This window comes from Etheostoma cragini, chromosome 7 (genome assembly GCF_013103735.1).
Source record: "Etheostoma cragini isolate CJK2018 chromosome 7, CSU_Ecrag_1.0, whole genome shotgun sequence".
NCBI classification, from domain to species: domain Eukaryota; kingdom Metazoa; phylum Chordata; class Actinopteri; order Perciformes; family Percidae; genus Etheostoma; species Etheostoma cragini.
In genome coordinates this window covers 17,540,625-17,560,203 of record NC_048413.1, presented here as the reverse complement: position 1 = coordinate 17,560,203, position 19,579 = coordinate 17,540,625, and the positions used below count along the sequence as shown (strand labels likewise).

The 19,579-nt window shown below is 39.6% G+C and overlaps 1 protein-coding gene across 1 annotated transcript in view; it reads left to right on the top strand.

Moving 5' to 3' along the window:
* The window catches only part of cntn3a.2 (contactin 3a, tandem duplicate 2), a 32,393-nt gene extending 16,797 nt beyond the window's left edge, over positions 1-15,596 (top strand). The window contains exons 14-23 of the mRNA XM_034875760.1: positions 761-878; positions 4,740-4,898; positions 6,715-6,864; positions 6,976-7,046; positions 7,706-7,940; positions 8,439-8,548; positions 9,888-10,074; positions 10,229-10,341; positions 11,198-11,366; positions 14,109-15,596. Coding sequence (XP_034731651.1) covers positions 761-878; positions 4,740-4,898; positions 6,715-6,864; positions 6,976-7,046; positions 7,706-7,940; positions 8,439-8,548; positions 9,888-10,074; positions 10,229-10,341; positions 11,198-11,366; positions 14,109-14,203 — 1,407 coding nt within the window. The 3' untranslated portion in view covers positions 14,204-15,596. The remainder of the gene's footprint in view (positions 1-760; positions 879-4,739; positions 4,899-6,714; positions 6,865-6,975; positions 7,047-7,705; positions 7,941-8,438; positions 8,549-9,887; positions 10,075-10,228; positions 10,342-11,197; positions 11,367-14,108) is intronic.
* The last annotated feature ends 3,983 nt before the right edge of the window (positions 15,597-19,579 follow it).

Sequence of the window (19,579 nt, the reverse complement as noted above, 5' to 3'; positions counted from 1 at the left end):
CCTCAAACCCTTCGAGATTAACCATTCTTCCCGTGTGTGTTTGACTGACACAATGTTCTTATCTGAAAAGAGACTTCCCCAGAAATGCTAGAATGTCCCCAGTCCAAAGAGATTATAAACTTAACTTTGCTGCTTCCAAGGAATCTAATTTCCCTAATTAAACCACATTGGCTCTACTGCCACATTTCGCTGCCAATACCAGTAGAACGATTTCACCTCTAATTTACCATTTGCTGCTTGCGGGTGTTCTCTCGGATGAGAATCTAGAGGGCCTTTTCCCCTCTCCGATGAGCAAAAACTGGCTGAACTTAAAAGTAATAGCTTATGTGTGTAATTTGTCGAAGGTCATGATGATGACCTCGGTAAAAAGCAAGGAAAATAGCTGAGGCCTTGTCAGACACAAAAATTCCATTTGCTGCATACAATCTGTGGGAATTTTGGCCCTAATCCTTTTCATCCAAGTTCATCTTGGGCAGAAGTGTGGATCTAAAAGGTTCTGTCATTTTCAGGAATTTATCATTATGTTTATGGCTTTGACTTCAAGAACTGTCAAGACAAATGTTTCCAATATCTTTTTTAAAAGAGGGCTGATTTTCCTCTGCAAAGTCCTAAAGTAAAGCTAAATAACTGCAGTATCTGCAAATGTCCTTTGGCACTGCTTTTTGCTGCACCTTATATATGCTTCAGTACATTCTTTAATAAGCTGTCACAAGGTCTGTTATCTTTCATGCTACATAAAGCTTTCTTTCCTCCTTGGTAGAGAACAGCAGGAGATCTGATGATCAGGAACATTCAGCTTTACCATGCCGGAAAATATATCTGTGTGGTGGACACGGATGTGGAGAGCCTGTCAGCCGTGGCTGTATTGATTGTCAAAGGTAAGAAAACCTCTTCTCTCTTACGCAGTCACTAATTAAAACAGGGCTTACAGCCAGGATTGTTTTTTGAATTCAAGCGGAAATTCAACCTAACTGACATGGTACAATGGTAGATAATAAATGGACTGTTCTTATATGGTGCTTTGCTACCTTAACATACAAAACGCTTGAAAATGTGCCTCTCATTCATCCATTTACACACTCACACGTCGATGGCGGGAGAGCTGTCATGCAAGGCACTGGCCTGTCCTTCGGGAGCAACTTGGGGTTCAGTGTCTTGCTCAAGGACACTTGGACATGTAATAGCTGTGGAGTGGGTGATAGATGTAGCCAACAACCCACAGTAAAAAGAAGTCTCCACTCTGTAGGTTTCAGAATAAAGGTGTGTTTCAACAAATAAAGGAAATATATCTTTAGAGACATAATATAAATATAATTTACTGACAATTTAAAGATGCTCGACTGCCAGTGCGTATTATGTTCCCTTAGGGTTTTAAACTGAAATTGGCTGTGTTTCGAGCTGGTGATTGCAGTGTGACCAAAATGTTCATATCCTCATGAAAATGATTCTGGATGTCATCAGAGAATCTACAGTTTTTATGCCTTGCTTATTTCTTGCAGCAGTCACTTGATTGCATCAAACACTTTTCTTTTTGTTTATATTGCATTCAGGGATGCAAGATGCATGGAGGAAGAAACTTGACAAAACTGAGTGAAAATGTTCTCCCTCTTTTTAATGACCAATTTTCAATATTGTTGCAATGTACTTGACAGTGGAATGTTCAGATGCCGGTCTGTGCTCACTCTTGCATTATGTATAGCTCCAGAGAGACATTATTGTCAAGAGCTACATTGGGCAGAACAAAATAGAACAACTTTTGTTATGTGTTTCAGGAAGAGGCAGATTTGTGTTGCGTGCAGACAGAGTGATAGGAGGGATGTTTCTGGCTTTGATCAATATGTCAAATAGCCCGGCACATTGACACTACGCAAATATGTTAAATGTCAGATGAGGTGAGGGATGATATTGGTGTCAAGATTTGAAGTGCTTGGATCTTTCTCTTGTAAGGATACCCACCAGTGATTTAGTTTGGCAAGTCAAAGATCTTCTAGGCAAATGGCATTAATAAGCACTGCTTTACAATTGGTTGAGGACTAAGTGGAAATAAGGCTGTTTCTCAAGCAGAAGCAATATCAAGGCCATGGAAATAGATTGGCCAAATATTGACTGGAGAGAAACTTGTCTGTGATTCAGAATGTGCATTATTTACACTTCCTGCTCACGGCAGCTGTCATGGATGTCTCATTGCTTGGATCGAACGGCTTCAAATGTTGGGCAATAAAGCATGAAGCCGGATAGAAAAGCTGTCAAAGAGGGCAAAGAATGGCTTCGCTTGATCACAACCGCAGTCCTCTAAGAAACCCCCACTGCCTTTATACCTTGATCCAGAAAGGACACAAGTAACACTTTTAAATAATGTGTAACACCATACTAAGCACATACAGTGTTTGCATACTGTATAGGCTTCTTTGCCCTCCATGACTGCTTTTCTATCCAGCTTCTAAGCTGCGGTCACCTAGTTTACAAAGAACAACTTTTTTACTCACCTCCAGTGGTGCCATGAAGATATTTTTTAAATACCTAGGTTGGTCTCTGAAACGACTGCCGCCACCTCAGTGCAATTGGCATTAACCAGTGATACTCACATCCTTAGCTTAAGTAAAAGTATCAATACAACAATGCAAAATAATTTATTACAATTAAAAGTGCTGCATACAATGCAGTGTTATAGTCAAGACCACCTAAACCAAGACCGAGTCAGGACCAAGACCAGAGCACTGTGAGTCCCACTCTGAATGCCACAGTAAAATGTAAAAAAAGCTAACAATAGCCACTTCTCAAATTGATCTGAAAGATCCACATTCCCATAAAAAAAAACACAGAAACTAAATGTTGATTGTTCTTCATTGATCCCTGTTGTTGCCATAAGTGTGTCAAGAGAAACGCCTTGACTCCAAAGACAGTTGTGGTCCTGACCAGTCTTAAAATTGAAATTTGAAATTGATAATAGTCCTCTTTATCTAAGTATCTATTTAAGTACAAATGCACATACACTAATACAATGTCCCACCTAAGTAATAAGTATTATCAGCTTGTCAAGAAGACAACAATGTGAAGGATGCAGGAATCATTTTACTTTGATAATGAGTGAGTCAGTGGGATTTGTGCTGTAAGTTGAAGCAAGTGTGATCACAGCAACATGCACTTTACTGATCGTACTTGCAGTAACGCTAATTATTGTTTTTTTATGGACGCATTATTACTATCATGTACTATTAGCCAATAATAGGAACTCAGTCATTTTTGCAGGGTACCATTTCCGATTGTGTCTCACTCCACTCCTTTTGCAGCACTGAAGGTCAATGATAATCGCTACTGGCACAAACTCTTGAGTGATCATCTGGATTCTTGTATTTTTACAATGAAACATGTTTTAGGTGCCACTCCATGTTGCCTAACAAATAATCCAACGGGTGGTAGTGAAGGTCAGAGTGAATGTCATGTTATACGAATAACATGACAGCATTCGTGCTTGACAGTTGTATCATCATCATCATCAACCTGGAAGAGAGTATTTAGGAATAAACACCTACTAAGACAGTCAGAACAACACAATGTGTTTTATCATTATTATTTTATCACTTTTAGTGGTTACTTATATTTATATCCCCTTCTGACATGTGTGACATTGTTTATTACAAATCTGGTTAATATTCTATACAAATCAAAACAATTTCACCGGTGCTGTAAGTATTCATAAAACAGCCAGATATGAATTTGCCCTGTGCCAAGTACACAATAAAAGCCCTGACAGTCTGTCCATATTAATAACAGATTATTTGAACACCCTCAAGACACTGACAGAACCCTCTTGCTTCAGCCAATGCAATATAATTAAGAGGATAAGGAATTGATCCTTGATTGTGTGCTCCATTAATATGTATTACTTAAGCCAGTGTATTAAAGTTTTTTTTTTAATCAGGAGCTGCTAATGAGTTTTACAAAGATCAATAACTCTAAAGCCAGGGTATGAGGCCAAATGGATGTGGGCAGCCCATTCAAGGCTTTTGTAAACAAGAAAAAATGTAGATCAGCAGTTACTTGTTTTGCATACATGCATTTCTACACATACCACGTACAGTACACGCTGCATGAACCATTGATTGTGTATTAAAGTAATCATTTAACACTAAAATAATTTGAATATTTTGCCTCAGATTAGAAATCCCTTCAGAGGCGGCGAGGAGTGTGAGCAAGACTAGGGGCGGTATTATTCTCCGGTCTGTCTCACAGCTCTCTAGTGGTCTATTATTTCTGATGAGCCGACACAAGAATCAGCCGTTCATTAGAATAGAATACAGTAGATGAGGCTAAAGTAAAACATCACACGGTTTAATTGGTGGGATAATGAAAATAAATGATAAAACTCTGGTTCTTAAGGGCTATGAGGCCCTTTTTTCATCTTTTACCTTTTAATTTCACTGCCTACATCTACTTACATCTGCTGTTTCATTGATTAATTACTGGGGGGACCATGAAAGGAAAGGATTACAAGTCAGTTGAATATTGGAGGATCAATCTTAAATTAACTTTTAATTCCTTTCAAAAGAGCACAACTTCTACCACCAATGTTGATTTCAAGATATAAAGGCATAGTAATCTCAAATGTCTTTGCGGTTCCATGTTGTCTTTGCAGGACGTGTGATTACACACTTTTACACCCACATTTTGCCGACTTGTCTGTGTTTCTGCATGTGCAAGTACCTCAAGTACAGTGTCTGTTCCTGTGATTGAGCCAGGCCCCCCCAGTCCTCCAGACGCTGTGACGGTGGAGGAGGTGACAGACAGTACAGCCCAGCTGGCCTGGAGTCCCGGCAGAGACAACGGCAGCCCCATCACCAATTACCTTATCCAGAACAGGACTCCTTTCACTGTGGGCTGGCAGAGGGTTAACACAGGTAGGCAGCACTTGAAGATGAATTTTCATCTTATACCACATGTGATGCTATTCAGATAATTCATGGATCCCCACAGGGAAATTTTCTTACTTCTATTCCCGCTTCAGCTGGGAGGTCAGAGCATAGGGTCAGCTACAGAACGAAGGCTCTAGAGATGGGAGGGATTCAGGGTCTTACTCAAGAGAACTAGAGGTCATTGTTGCTGCTTTAACATGATCTCATTTAAACCATTTTAATGACCTTTACTCCCACCTCAGTCAGGACCCAAATCCTTTTCATCTGCATGTCTGTGTGGATGACATCTAGCGCTTGTTCCTATGGAGGTTGAATGCAAGTTGCTTCTGCCAAAAGTGCCTGCTTTAATATAAATAGATTATCAGACAGGGACAGTGCTCATTGATAAACGGAAGAATTGTTGTCCCTCATTAAAAAAACACCCCGAAAAAGCACAGAACAACATATATATCTTTATCTCTTTCACAATTCATAAACACACCCACTAATAAGCAATGCTACAATGTTACACAGTCGTAAGCTTCCATCCCTACTAAACAAAAAAAATAAGATTACAAAAAATAAAAGCTGCTTTAATCAATATTTTTATTTTAACAAGGGATCAAATGACTGTGTAATGTATAATGATGAACCCAAAGATAATTATCAACCAACCCTTCATTCTGCAGAGCATTTTTGCATCTTTCAGCTCATTGTTTAGTTTTACTGGCACGCAACTTTACTATTTCGGTTTACTCTTACCATTCTTGTTAACGTTTTAGCCACAGCAGTCAGGGGATTTTAGGGGAAAAGGTAAAAACTAGCTGGTGAACATCAACAGCAGCAATTAGCACCTAACGAGCCAGACATTTCTCTAGGGAGTTGGTGGAGATCTTACAGGACATTACCTTACCTATTGCAGTTCACCCATTGTTAGTATTAGAAGCAATTCAATTCAGTAACGTTTTATTTATAGTATTAAATCATCACAAAAGTTATCTCAAGACACTTTACAGAGAGTTAAGTAGAGAAGGTCTAGACCACACTCTATAATTTATAAAGCTCCAACAATTCTAGTAATTCCCCCAAGAGCAAGCAACAAGTGCAAGCGACTTGTGCGAAAGTGGTGGGCAGAGTCTGTGCCGGTTGGGGTGTGATACACAGTGGCAATAATAGTCACAATAATGGAACAGTAACTACAGATGGTAGACGTAGTAGTTCATATCAAAGCAAGGCATTGCAGGGTGTTACAGGGTGTAGTGTGGCATAGCAGATCATCGGATGATGTAGCGGGATGCAGCAGGGTTTAACGGGACACTGCGCGGCATTGCAGAGCGTAGCAGGGAGTGCAGCAGGATCACGGCGTCAGCTGCAACCGAGATCTTGTTGCCATCCTAATCCGAGGAAATATGCTGGGCGAAAAGAAAACGTAAGAACTCCAGGGAGTAAACGCCCAAGAACTGGGTTAGTGACATTTGCATTTCTGGGTTTGAAAAGTGACTAGCCACGTTTCAGCATCCTCCTCTAAGGTCATACGGTCTCTCGTTGCATCGTCACTCTTGCATGTCAGTTAAGGAGTTTATTTTGAGGTATTGCTGCACAACACAAGGTAAGGAAAGCACTGTCAGTTTACTAGCTCAGTGACTGTCGAGACTCAAAAACCAAAGCTCACCCAACATTCATAAAAAATTCTGTTATTTTAATTTTATTTTGTTATTTTGTTATTGTGTATGGATTTAGTTATCTTGTTTTAGTGTTATTCTACATGTTCGGCTATTTTGATGTGTGTGTAAATATTGTATGTTGTCTGTTTTTTTTCCAGTCCCTGAGATTATCGATGGCAACACACTGACAGCCACTGTAGTGGATCTCAATGCCTGGGTAGAGTATGAGTTTCGGGTTTTAGCCAAAAACAGTGTTGGGGTTGGAGAGCCTAGCCCTGTGTCAGTCAAGACCAGAACGGAGGACGCAGGTACAGCCAATGAGATAGGGACTATACTACCAACTCTTTTTCTACAACTTTCTCAAGCATGAATTGTTTCTTATATGGAGGTGTGAGTGAACAAGGGTCTGTGTTGTGTAGTTCCTGATGCAGCGCCAGGTGACGTGGGTGGAGGAGGTGGAAGCAGATCAGAACTGGTCATCACATGGGAGGTAAGTCATCAGTCTTATGTTCTAGTCTATTATTCAAAGTGCCTGTAGTTAATCTTTTTTTTATCCTTGAGTGAGGTGCTTAATATTTCTCGCTAAATCAAACCCCCTGCTCTGTTTGGCTTGTGGGTGTCATAAATTTTCGGTGAAATGAAGTCTGGCGCTGCAGTCGTTGTAATTTCTTAGTTAAAGAGTTTGCATGTAAGGCAGCAGCAATGTATACACAAGCAGACACTTAATCTGCAGTTATTGTCATTTATGAGGCTTTGACCTGTGGTGAATTATTGTACAGCCAAATCTGCAATGCTCAAATCAAACAATGTCTGGTAGCTGAAAAATAATAGAATAATATGGATATTGAAGAAGTCATTAGTTGGCTAAAGCTATCTCATTATTTTGTTTTCTCATTTCATTAAATGCAGAACTAACTTTTTGTTTTAAAAGCTGCATGGATGTTTTGTAATGAGCTTAGTTTTTTTTTTTTTAATGGCATTTTACTGCTCATTTCATTTTGTCAGGTGGTTCACAAAAGCAATTTGTGGGTCACGCACTTCTTTTCCCACAATGAGAGTGGGTGGTGATTGTGTCAGCCCAGCGATGGGATGAACGTGAGTGGCTTGTATATGTTTTAATATCACTATAGTTTTGTGTTTCACTCTCAGCCTGTCCCTGAAGAACTACAAAATGGTGAGAGCTTTGGTTACATCATTGCTTTCCGCGCATTTGGAGAAGTTAGCTGGACTCACGTGGCCACCTCTGTCCCCGGTGCATCGCGCTACGTGTACCGCAACGACAGCATCGCGCCCTTTTCTCCATTTCATGTCAAGGTTGGCACTTACAACAGCAAAGGACAGGGTCCCTTCAGCCCCGTGATCACCATCTACTCTGCAGAAATAGGTGAGGGAATGGACGTTTCCGGTTTTTAACAAAGCTACAAACCTTTCTGAGTTTTTGAAAAGGACAAAGATCATGAAAATGTTTTTATTGCATCTACTGGGCTGAAAGCGCTTGATAGATAAAGAGACATGCTGGAAAATTATTTTGTAAAGAAAAGGGTAGAAAATTTCTTTTAAAAATGTGCAACACGTTTATGTAAGGAGAGGCTGATTACCTTAAAATATCACCACTCTTTTATATCACCACTCATCAATATGCTGATGTTAAAACCAGTTGGCATTTAGATCTATGCTGCCTCTCAGCATGTTGACAGGGGGTCAGTCTGTAGTGTAGAATTGGTCTATTTACCAGTCGCACCTGCGTGTGATGATTCATCCAAGTAGAGCTCACAAGAACATCACACAGTCATAAATGCAAAAATTGAAAAGATTTGTTCTGCTTGTCGCTTTGCTGTTGTAAGAAGGCAGCAATGCTCAGTCTCCTGTTGTCTGTTTTCAGAACCAAGCGGGATGCCAGCGGGAGTTTGGGCCAGAAGTGTCTCAGCCTCTGAGATTGAGGTGAATTGGCAGGCTCTTTCCTTCACCCCTGAAAGGGTTCTGGGCTATGAGGTACATTTTACCCTTTTAAATGGAAATAGAAATCACACAACACAATTCCAATGCTTGTCATCACCCCTGTTATACCTCAATGCCATCACTTCCCAACTCTACGTCGCCATGGAAATGGTTGTTTCATTTGGGCGACTGTTATAGCCCAAATTATACAGTTCATTGTCCAGACTTGACAGGAAAACATGCCAGAGTGTTTTCAAGAGAATAAAAGAAAATTGCCTGTCCACATGCCTTTTCAAGTTGCTGTCAGTTATGGAGTATCATGATACAGAGCTCATGATAGTATGCGATACCAGACTTTGTGTCAGAATACCGAGAAATGCCATCGTACCACACCAAAAGCAGTGCAATGATATCGAAGCTGTCTTCTGTGGTTTGTTTTTACAGTCTAAGTCGTTTTCTAGTCGGATTCTATTTGATCTCCAAAAACTGGGACAGCCAAATTGCTTCGCCTGCATACTTTTGCCTTAATCATCAGGGTGATCAAAGGTCTTTATTATAATATGTTGTTGTTGTTATTATTCTTTTGCTCCATAAAATCAAAGTTTTTCAGTATTTCGATTTGGGAAAGTGAGCTTTTCATGTTGGAGCTACTATACCTTAGTGAAGCCAACAGCAGCTAAAATTGAACAATTATGACAGAAAGGTAAATGGATTTAGTTTGTGGATAATGTATCTTTAGTTTAATGCTTTGATTGGTAACTTTAGTTGGTATTCGATCTGAAATATTTTCATTTAAATGTATATCATGATTAGCTAGATTTTCATTAGTTGAAAAATAAATATTACATGCCGTATTACGCAACCCAGATTAATGTATTGTAGCGCTGAAACAATTACACAATAATCCATTAGTTTGTTCATTTTGATAATTGAGGAATCATTGCAATCACCAAGCAATGGTCCTACTTCTCACATGCGATTATACGATGCTTCTCTGTTTTTACTGATTGTAAATAAAATATATGAGTTTTCAAATGCTGATTAGACACAGTTTTGATGGGGTCACCTTAGACTTTGCTAAATTTAAATTACCTTTTTCTTTTGTATTTGTAACATTTTAATAATTACTTAATTAATTTCTTCCCTGTTGCCACACTCTCAATAGTATCTGAACATAGATAAACAATCAACAAGGAGTTTATCAAAGAGGTTTTCATGTCAGATCAAATATCCTGCTGGAAAGGTAACTAGAAATTTGGATCTCTCATAAGAGGATACACCCAGAAGTGATTGTTAAAAACAATTGCGCTTCTCCTAAGACATCAAATACAACTACAAAGACATTGTTGTGCTTTATGTGATTAAAAATGCACTGTCTCTCTGTCTCAAACAGGTGGTATACTGGGAAGATGACACTAAACCAGAGACCATGGGAAAGGTTAGGGTGCCTTGGAACCAAACCTTGGTCACAATGAGCGGCTTGGCAGGAAACACGCAGTATTTCTTAACAGTCAGCGCGTTCAACACAGCGGGTACTGGCCCCTTCCTTCCTGCAATCAATGTTACTACGAAAAAGCCACGTAAGTTGCAGTACCAGAGATGTATCTACTGCTAATGTCATTCTTTGAAGTTGCATTATCATATTAGAGAAATATGGTAATTCCTGTAGAATGATGTGACAGTAATATGTTTCTGTGCTGACACATAGAAATTAATTATTTTTATATCATGCAGCACCAGCCCAACCACCACTGAATGTCGAATGGACCCTAATTGGCTCTCAGCTGTCTCTTTACTGGGAACCTGTGGTGGCAATGGAATCAGAGTCAGAAGTTACAGGCTACCAAGTGAGTTTTACTTCATCAATATTGTTAAAAAATAAAAGACGGTAAAGCTTGGTTTAGCCTATCTCTCTCTCTCTGGGAAGAATGCTAAAGTGTGGCAGGCCCACCAAGCTCCAAAACAATAGAGTCCTGAGAAAAAACATTCCGTTATCATACTGCTGCCTAGATTCCCTGAATCTGTAGAGACCCAAACATAATTGTACAACAACAGGTTGGTTATTAGTAGTCTTGCTTTGCCAGACCTTCCTCCACCGCGGCGCTACGGAGGCGGGTCTGGCGAGTCCACTCAGCAATCCATGATGGGAAAAAAACATGCTATGGTTTATTGGTATTTCTTTAAACCAGTCACAATCACCTCGGACAATGCTAAGCAACGGGAGAAGCCGCGGTTCCGCGGCCAAATAGCCTCGGGAAGGAACTTGTTCAAAAGTTGTGCAACAGAAATCTCAGATTGGACAGATAGTCTAGCTAGCTGATTTAACCTGCAGAGATCTGAGAAAAGGCAAACCATGGTCCTCATAAATAAACAGTGTAAATCAGTTTAAAAATGCCAACGGAAAGGAAGCCCACGGCAACCCAAATTCCATTGGTAACGGAGCAATCCCAGAAGTGGAACTTCAATGACATAGACTAGGTTATTAGAGATTGGCCGAATATTCTCATCCCCTGACCTGGGACCTAATAATGAGCAAATAATGAGCTATTTTGCTCCACAGTAACACCTTTATTCCTATTTTGTATCAGACTGAGTGAAAGCGTGTACATTACCTGTGTGATGGTGGCTCACTCCAGGCTGTCAGGTTGTGAGACTACATTTTTAAAAAGTGTCACCAAACTTGTTTCTTTCTCCCCCATTCAGCTGTCATACAGGAGGCAGAGGCACAAAGAGGTTAACACACTCACAACAACCAATTCTACAGCAGAGCTGACCCTCCTCGAGGAGGATGATGACTACTTCATCCACATTCAGACGATGAGTGAAGGAGGGCTGGGCCCGGCCTCAGATCCCATACAAATCCACCAACTAAGTAAGCTTGTTATTCATGGTTGTAGTTGTTTTAAAATTAAAATGGTAGGAGTCTGCATCTCTGTTTTTTGATTTTCTCGACAACTGAGATCTTTTGTTCCCAGAAATAGCATGGTTACAAATAGCCAGCTGTTAGCATATGACGCATCTGCTCTAGAATTGTTGGTGGACGCAACTAATGGCAGGTGTTTTTCTCAGGACCCAAGAAAGAGAAGTGTCAAGTGTGAATTTGTTTGCAAAGCGGTTCTTGAGAATGCTGCTAGAAGCTAACATGACAAGCCAGACCCATATCAAGATGTTGGGTCTGGGTACTCGCCATTGGCAGGGCTTAATCCGACGGGCGGGATAAACGGTTGTCTTTCAAATTCCCTCTGTACCCAATAGGATAGTGCTACCCTATCTAGACACATCTTGCTTTTTTTTAAAAGACTTCAGTGCTTAACTCCAAGTCATCCAGAGTCACAGCCAAAGCTGTTTCAAAAGACCATTGTTTGCTAGTAGCAGCCATCATCTTTGTTTTCAAGTAGCAGGGAATTCACACGGAACCATTGCTACTCTGCTGTCTTCATGTTAAGCCCATCCACAGACCCTATTCACGATGTGATTGGCCTGACCAGAATGTCTTTTTTCCAGCTCGCAAGCCAACGGAGAGTTGCTAGAATGACCCTGGTTGTAATTTTCTTTGCTGCGGCTAGGGTAAGGTGACCAGATTTCTGAGACAAAAACCCAGGGACATTTTTCAGCTCAGAAGCGTATATACCTCCAAATCACGTCATGTTTTTATTTACGTAAAACGGGGAAACTAGACCTAGATCTGTTCTTATTAGGGGCTGAGTCCACCTAAAGGTCTGATCCCAGAATCAACCCTGCTGCTACTTCATACTTGTACACCACTACACCTCAGAGGGGAATGTTGTAATGTTTACTGAACTACATTTATCTGACAGCTTTTGCTTTATTGCTTCAGGCTTGTTTTTGCAACAGCTCATTGAGTATTGCATACGATAAAAACTATTGAGGATATATGTTCCTTTGACATTGATGCAGTATTAAACGAGATTGCTGCAGTCGGCAGCAGAGAAACAAGCTACAATGTAAGTTATTAGGATAATTGTCCAGCTTGTATTTACTTTCATAAAAGTGCTTGTTTCGCTACTGACAGACTCAGATTAATATTCTGAGTGTCTGACAACATTATGGAAAGGATTTCTAAGGAGGTCAACCTTTCTGTTAAAGATTTAGATCCTTTCCTTAAAACATAAAACTCAGCGAAATTGCGTTCGCGAATCCCACCAGACTCCATGTAAATAATCAGTAATTTTAGCATTGTAAAATACGGCATTTTAAAATATCTCCAAGCTCTGAGCAGCGCTTGCTGTGGCTGTCTTGAGCCTGCGTGTGTAGGGTGTGCGACTATGGGCTACGTTTGGTCAATGTTTCATTCCAATTTTGGGTCTGTCAGTCACTGTGAAATCCGGGGACATTTCCGGGGTCAGGTCACCAAAACCGGGGTCGTCAAGTCACCCTATGTTAGGGTGCGTCTAGATTTCTAGGCTAGCTGGCAGTAATACCGGAGGCCCAAAAAAAAAAGACAGGCGCTAGTGCAGTGCTTGTACACAAACAGGCGCAAACAAGCACTGCACTAGTGTGAAATTCTAAATCTTGACAAGTTCATGGAATAGTTCTTTGAGTTCTTTGAGCGCTTGCCTCTAAGATGAAGAAAAGCAAACACTATTTTCAGTTTTCAGCCTAGCACTGAAATATGTTGATGACACCGTGTTCTAGAGAAACACAACGAAATAGAATCATTTGACATATAGATTCACTGGGACCTCAATCGCAATCACTTTTCTTTTTTTATTATTTAATTTCCTGTAAATGTATTCACTTAGCACTTTTTAAACCTGACAGGGACATTTTGTCCTCCTTTGACTCACAATTGTACTCAGCCACCCTCATTGGGCTCTTCCAGGCTTATATTTTGCTAAAATATGCAGCGCGATTCATCTCTGTCACAAAGGTTGACTTCCTCTTTTACTAGATGCTATTACTGTCCTGTGGGACTCCAAGGGGGTTCTTCCTGTGCTGTAAATGCTAATTTGCATTGTTGATATTCTGTGTTGAATCCCTGAAAGTGCCAGTTGAGAGAGATAGAATTCCACACTGGCTTTTTTTTTTTCATTTGAAAAATAGGCTACTTTTTTATCCAGAGATTCTTTGCATACTGCAAAGAAAGAGATGTAGGCAAAACACATTAGCAGGCAAAACAGAGTGCTGTGTTTATAGAAACTAGTATTTATGAAACATCAGAAGTGGTTCAGGAGGTTTCTTTTGCATGAATAATATTTTTTTCTTCCAGGAAAGGGTTTCATATGGATATCGTTACAGGAATATAGTCAGTGATCCATAAGAGCTAATTGACTCGCTTAAATCATACATGAGAAACTGGAAAGCAAACTGCATCAGGCTCGGGCTTTACTTACAATTGCAGTCATAAGCCAGAAGATAAATACTTTTTTCAATCAAGTTTTAAGTCCCCCTGTGAAACCTCTGTATGCACATTTTATGATTTGAAAATTCAAGTATATCATTTCAGTCATAGGCAATTCTTTATTTAGCTGTATCTACAGGTAACATAGCAGAGAGCTCAAACTTAAGATAAGGAATGAAATTGATGTCCGTTCGCTTCCTCCAGCAGGTTTTACATCAGTTTGTCATTTATCGGTTGTTTTTTGTGTTTCAGGTATGAGTGCCCGCGGCTCGAGAGCCTGGAGTTCGGACATCTCCTCCCTCTCCCTGCTGCTTGCCATTGCAATATCAACATTCAGGTTTACGTGACACAAAGACAAACCCTGCTCTGTTTTTCAACCTTATTATTGGTATTTTTTCTTTCTTGAATTTGTGAAAGTTGCAGAGTTATTTCTCGCTCTCATTTTTGGAGGTGACCGCATCCTATTTGGCAGTGTTAGATTGCAGCTATGAGGAAGCACACGACTGGAGCGTACTTTCAGGCACTTAATTAACAGTAAATGCTTGAGCTTTTTTTTTCTTACGTAGGTCTGAAATTCTTGCCGGTTGGAACAATGCTTCATTTCATCTCTATTTTTCAACTCCAGATTGATACAGATGCCTTACTTCCATCCATGTGCCAAAGTAGTTTGTTGTTGTTGTTGTTATTGCTCAGATAGCTACATGCTTTCCTCAACATTGTATTCCTCACAGTTTCTTATAATTCAAGGTCTGAGTGAACCTTGAAGAGGGCCGTGATGAGAAGTAATATTTTGTATTTTTGAATATTTTCAGTTTTCCTCTTCACATCTGTATTGGTGAGTAGGAACATGTTCATTCACCTGTGGCCGTGCCTTTGGAGATTCTTGTAACGCTGTCACTTACACTAGCCAGTGATGCTCCATGTTTCAGAACATACTGCAGCCGCCTTCATCTTTACAGTACGTGTTCCATTAAAAGTTGCACCAGATGAAACCCATAAAACAGCTCACAGTGCCAGTGTTAGCCATTTACCTTTTATTTATTTGATTTTGGAGAAATGAATGTGTACCATGAGGGCTCTTACAGAATTCAATGCCTCAGACCAGTTATTGTGATAGCCTGCTGATTGATGGATTGGACTTTACTCTACATTCTTGAAGAAACAACTGCCGGTATACAGCAGTAGTGGGAGAGTTATATGACTGCCGGTGTATTTCTTTCAACACTAATGCTGAAACAATCAGTTAGTCAACAGAAAATAATTAACAAATCATTTAACTAATTTATCAAGGAAAAAATGCTAGACATTCCCAACAAGATGTGCTTTCAATTGCAATACATTTGCCTCCACAGAATCCAACGGAGGTCATTATCCTGCTTTATACCATGGCCACATGAAAATAAAAAAATATCATTTAGTCATTCAGTTGCTTATATAACAATATGTTATATAACGTTTCTGTTATATAGTAACAATAATTAGTTTAATTATCACATCCATGACACCCCTCGCTGTAACGGCTGGCTTTTCATAATTTGGAACAGTTATAAACACTTTTGCATTTTGACGTACTGTAAGCATATTTCCCAAAATGTGGAACCATTCTTTCATATTGTTTTGATTGATTGCACTCAAATGATTTGTTTATTATGTAGCTTCTGTACATGGGGTGCACGCTCTACCAGGTGAGCTACCCAGACACCCCAGTTTAATACTTTTTGAGCGTGAAAATGTACTTACTAGCATGAAGTATCACATGAAGTGAGTAAACTCCATTTTCTGGTGAAAACTGAGATGTGATTTAAAAAATAATCTAAAAATATTAAAGGGGCAAAATGTAATACTGACAGCTAGTGTTTAAAATAGTTACTGCAGTACATATTCAAAATACTGAAGAGGGTTGTCTCCCCCGCCTCCTCCTCCCCGGACTCCAAGTTCAGTTGCCAGGCTGAGACCGCAGCATCCATAGTCTCGCTTTGTCAGACCCTCCTCCAAAGCTTGCTGAAGGAGCATCCTCAACAATGTTGCTAGACACTAGAACCCCGTGCTCACACATAGTTCTGTAACCAACTGACACACACTTTTTTGTCTTAGAATAACAGTAGAAACCGCTAAAAACACAACAACCTTGCCGTCCTCTAGACCAGACAGACAGACACACTTCCTAGGCTCAGAATTACGGTAGGAACCGCTAAAAATTCCACTACCTTGCTCTCTTCTCCACCCGACTGAAATGCACACTTTATCGGCTTAGAATTACAGCAACAATCGCTAAACACACTGCAAGCTCACGGCCCTCTTTTCCCAATTTACAGCCGCCTTCTATTGGCTTAAATAATTCACTGTTGTTGTCTACGGCCGCTAAACAGGCTATACGTTGTAAATAGCGGTGGCCCATTTTCTCTCCGGTAACGTTAGCAGGGTTAGCATAGCTGTGTTAGCCAGGACCAGTCGCAATCACTGTCACTCTCATTGTATTTATTACAGTAAATATATTACATATTGGACCTTAAAATTGACCTTGAGTTAGGATTATTTTTGTCAAATCCATTTAATTCTGGTGCATTCATTTATAATAGCAAACAAACATCTGTGTCACAAGTGTCTGGTTACCAGACATAAAGTGACACCTGCCAGCCAATCAGGATCCAGAATTCTCAGTGGCCATGGTATCCATAGATATAAAACATTTGTTTTTTGGATGTTTTATATCTGTGATGGTGTCCATGTTATGATATATTTGGGTTTTGGTCTGTTTGGTAAGACAAAACAACACATACATTTGAAAACAGCATCTTGGGCTTTGGGTAGTTATGATGTGTATTTCTTTTAAATGTTCTGACATTTTGTAGACTGATTGATCAATAAATAATAATTAGTTGGAGCCCTATAGTAGGCTACATCCATCTGGGCAACACACAGTAGTCTTGCCAGTCGACGTGCACAATCAGCCATTGCAGTTGAGACGAGAGGTTTAAGTGCTGCCAATTGTGCCAGTCTGACAATTGAAATCTAGCCACCAGCTTAGACATTATTTGGCAAAATGTATGGTCAGCTGTGTTTTAATACTTTGTAAATCTGTCCTTTCTTGTCAGTTGTATTGGCTTTTTATGTGGTAAGTGTTGGCATTGTTTATTTAATGTATTTCAGCAAAACCCCACTGCTCAGGTATTCAGACCTGCTTCACCCTACCTTTCAATAGCCCTAAAGTGGCAGGAGCAGATAGATCTGTAATCTGTCAGCACACAACGCAAGGGTCTATTTAACAGTCTGACTTGACGAATGGAAAGCCTGATATGCGCCATGATTTAGAAGACATTTAAACATCTTAATGAATTAGAGCAGGCCTGAGGGGCTTTTGTGGGAAAGGGCATAGGAGTAATGGTACTAATGACACCCACACAAGACTAATGTATCAGGATTTAGGGAGGAGTAAATCAGGACAATCCCATCAAGATGACACCAGGAAGATTCAAGAGTGCATGTGTGTGTGTGTGTGTGTGTGTGTGTGTGTGTGTGTGTGTGTGTGTGTGTGTGTGTGTGTGTGTGTGTGTGTCTGTGTGTGTGTGTGTGTGTGTGTGTGTGTGTGTGTGTGTGGTTATTACCTTACCCTACGGTGTCATGGACAGCTGTTTTCAAGAAGACTATTCTGCTGTTTGGGGGGGGGGGAAGTGTTTTAAACTCATTTAGCTGTGGTTCAGGGCTTTGGGCAACTGAATCATTGGGGACATTCAAATAGAGTAAGACAAGGTCAATATAGGAAGTAGAAAAACAAGTTTAATGTCTGTTTCTCTATCAAATTACCATGGATTTCGAGTTCAAAGGAACACATTGGGAAAAAAAAGCTCATGAATTCAAGGCCAGGTCATGGAACAAGTTTGTATTAAATGTGAAGACAAAAAGGCTTTCTTCCCACGATGAGTGTTGATATTTTTCTGAAAGCAGTCTTTGAATCCTGTTTTGTTGTTTTTGTGGCTTTACATGTGGTTAATCTGTATACATTCTTTCATCACAGAATGTCATTGTTAAGCAAACAAATGTTTACACAGGAAATGCAACTTTATGGCTGATTTATTGATTACATGAACTGAAAAAAAACCCTATTACGCAGTTTATTAACTTGTTTTTCGGGTACATAGAGCATTGCCAATCTCTTTTGTAACGTATCAGTACTGTGGAGATGTTTTGATTTTGACTTTCTCTTTTTTTAATGTTTGATATGGTTCCTGGTTGTTTTATTTTGTTTCTTCGAAAAATGCTGCACAAAGGTCAAGTGTTGCTTTAAAATAACAATTAAGAGCCAGTGTGAGGACATCTATTATGCCTTGATACAGTAAACTGTACATACTGTATGTATTTTGTTCTGATTTGAAGGAACGTCCCCAAATGGGAGACCAAACTGTGGTGTCCTACTTCCAATTGTAATTCTCTGTCAAACCCCAAAACTAAAAAATAGATGAGCAGAGAAAAAACATTTATTCGCAGCTGCTATCACACACAGCCTTTTGGTGCAATGACACACACAAACACTACCTGTTACAAGGTAGTTGGCCAGTGCACAGTAGATAACACAAGTTGTATTATCTACTAGTACTTTTTGTCTTTTTATACCAATACAAATTTACAAAAAATACAAATAAAATTTTCTTGCTGCTTTCAAGATCAGGAACAACAGAATTATTCAGAAATATATTATTTGCCCAAAACAGTATAATTACATGAAGATAGATAAAGAAATGGAATTAGAGCTCTGGGTGACAACGCTTGGCCTTTCTGTTGTAACTCCTCAGTATTTTGATGTCCGGTGATCTCTGTGAGATCGTGGCAGTAACATTTTCACATTGAAAAGTCATCAGCTGATCTTGATATGCTGAAGCTGTGCATGTACGATATCGTTTGGTGCATTTGTGTTTTCTAAATGAGGGAGTTAATAAAAACAATTCACTGAGGGTTTTCTCTTGGATTTCATTGAATTATGTGTGGCACACTGTCATTTTCAGCATCAGCAGTTTTAGTGTCTTTCACTGCAGGAAGAATTTGAGTGGTGCCTTGGGGCACCATCAAAACTATAAAATCCATAACATTATGAAAAAGCATTTAAATGAGAGTAAATGGCAGCAGTAATGTCCTGTCCAGTGAAAAAGAACACATTTGCACAGAGTTTTGCTCTTTAGTATACTAATTGTGTTATTATGAAATACTACAAATATCAAAGAGAATCTAAGATTTTGAATCTAATCTAAAAGAAAACACAAAAAGTAGTTGGCTTTTTGCAGTTTTTGCAACGAATGCTAATTCATTTCTCTGGATTATTAGAGCATTTATCTGCTGAAGTTCAGATGCCTTCCACTGAAACAAGGCAATGACACGGAAAGCTACTGTGAAGTATTGATTGAGTCAGTGTTGCAGAGATGCTTTTAAGATAATAAGAGGGAGAGGACCCTGTGAAGAGATCAATAAAGAGGGGAAGTGAAGAAAGGAGATGTTTCTCCCTACACACCACTAATCAACCATAATGAGCTTGTGTGTCAATACTTGGCGATGGCTCTTCGCATGCTATTGACCACTGAATCACAACACTATGATACTGTAACTTCTTTTTACACCACACAATTAAGGGAGGGTATTTATGTTGGATTAGTATACCCACAGCATCCTCTTTATTGTTAAAAAAAAATCAGATACGGTTTCGACAGCTCTAACTGAGGTACCCTGTAGACCAC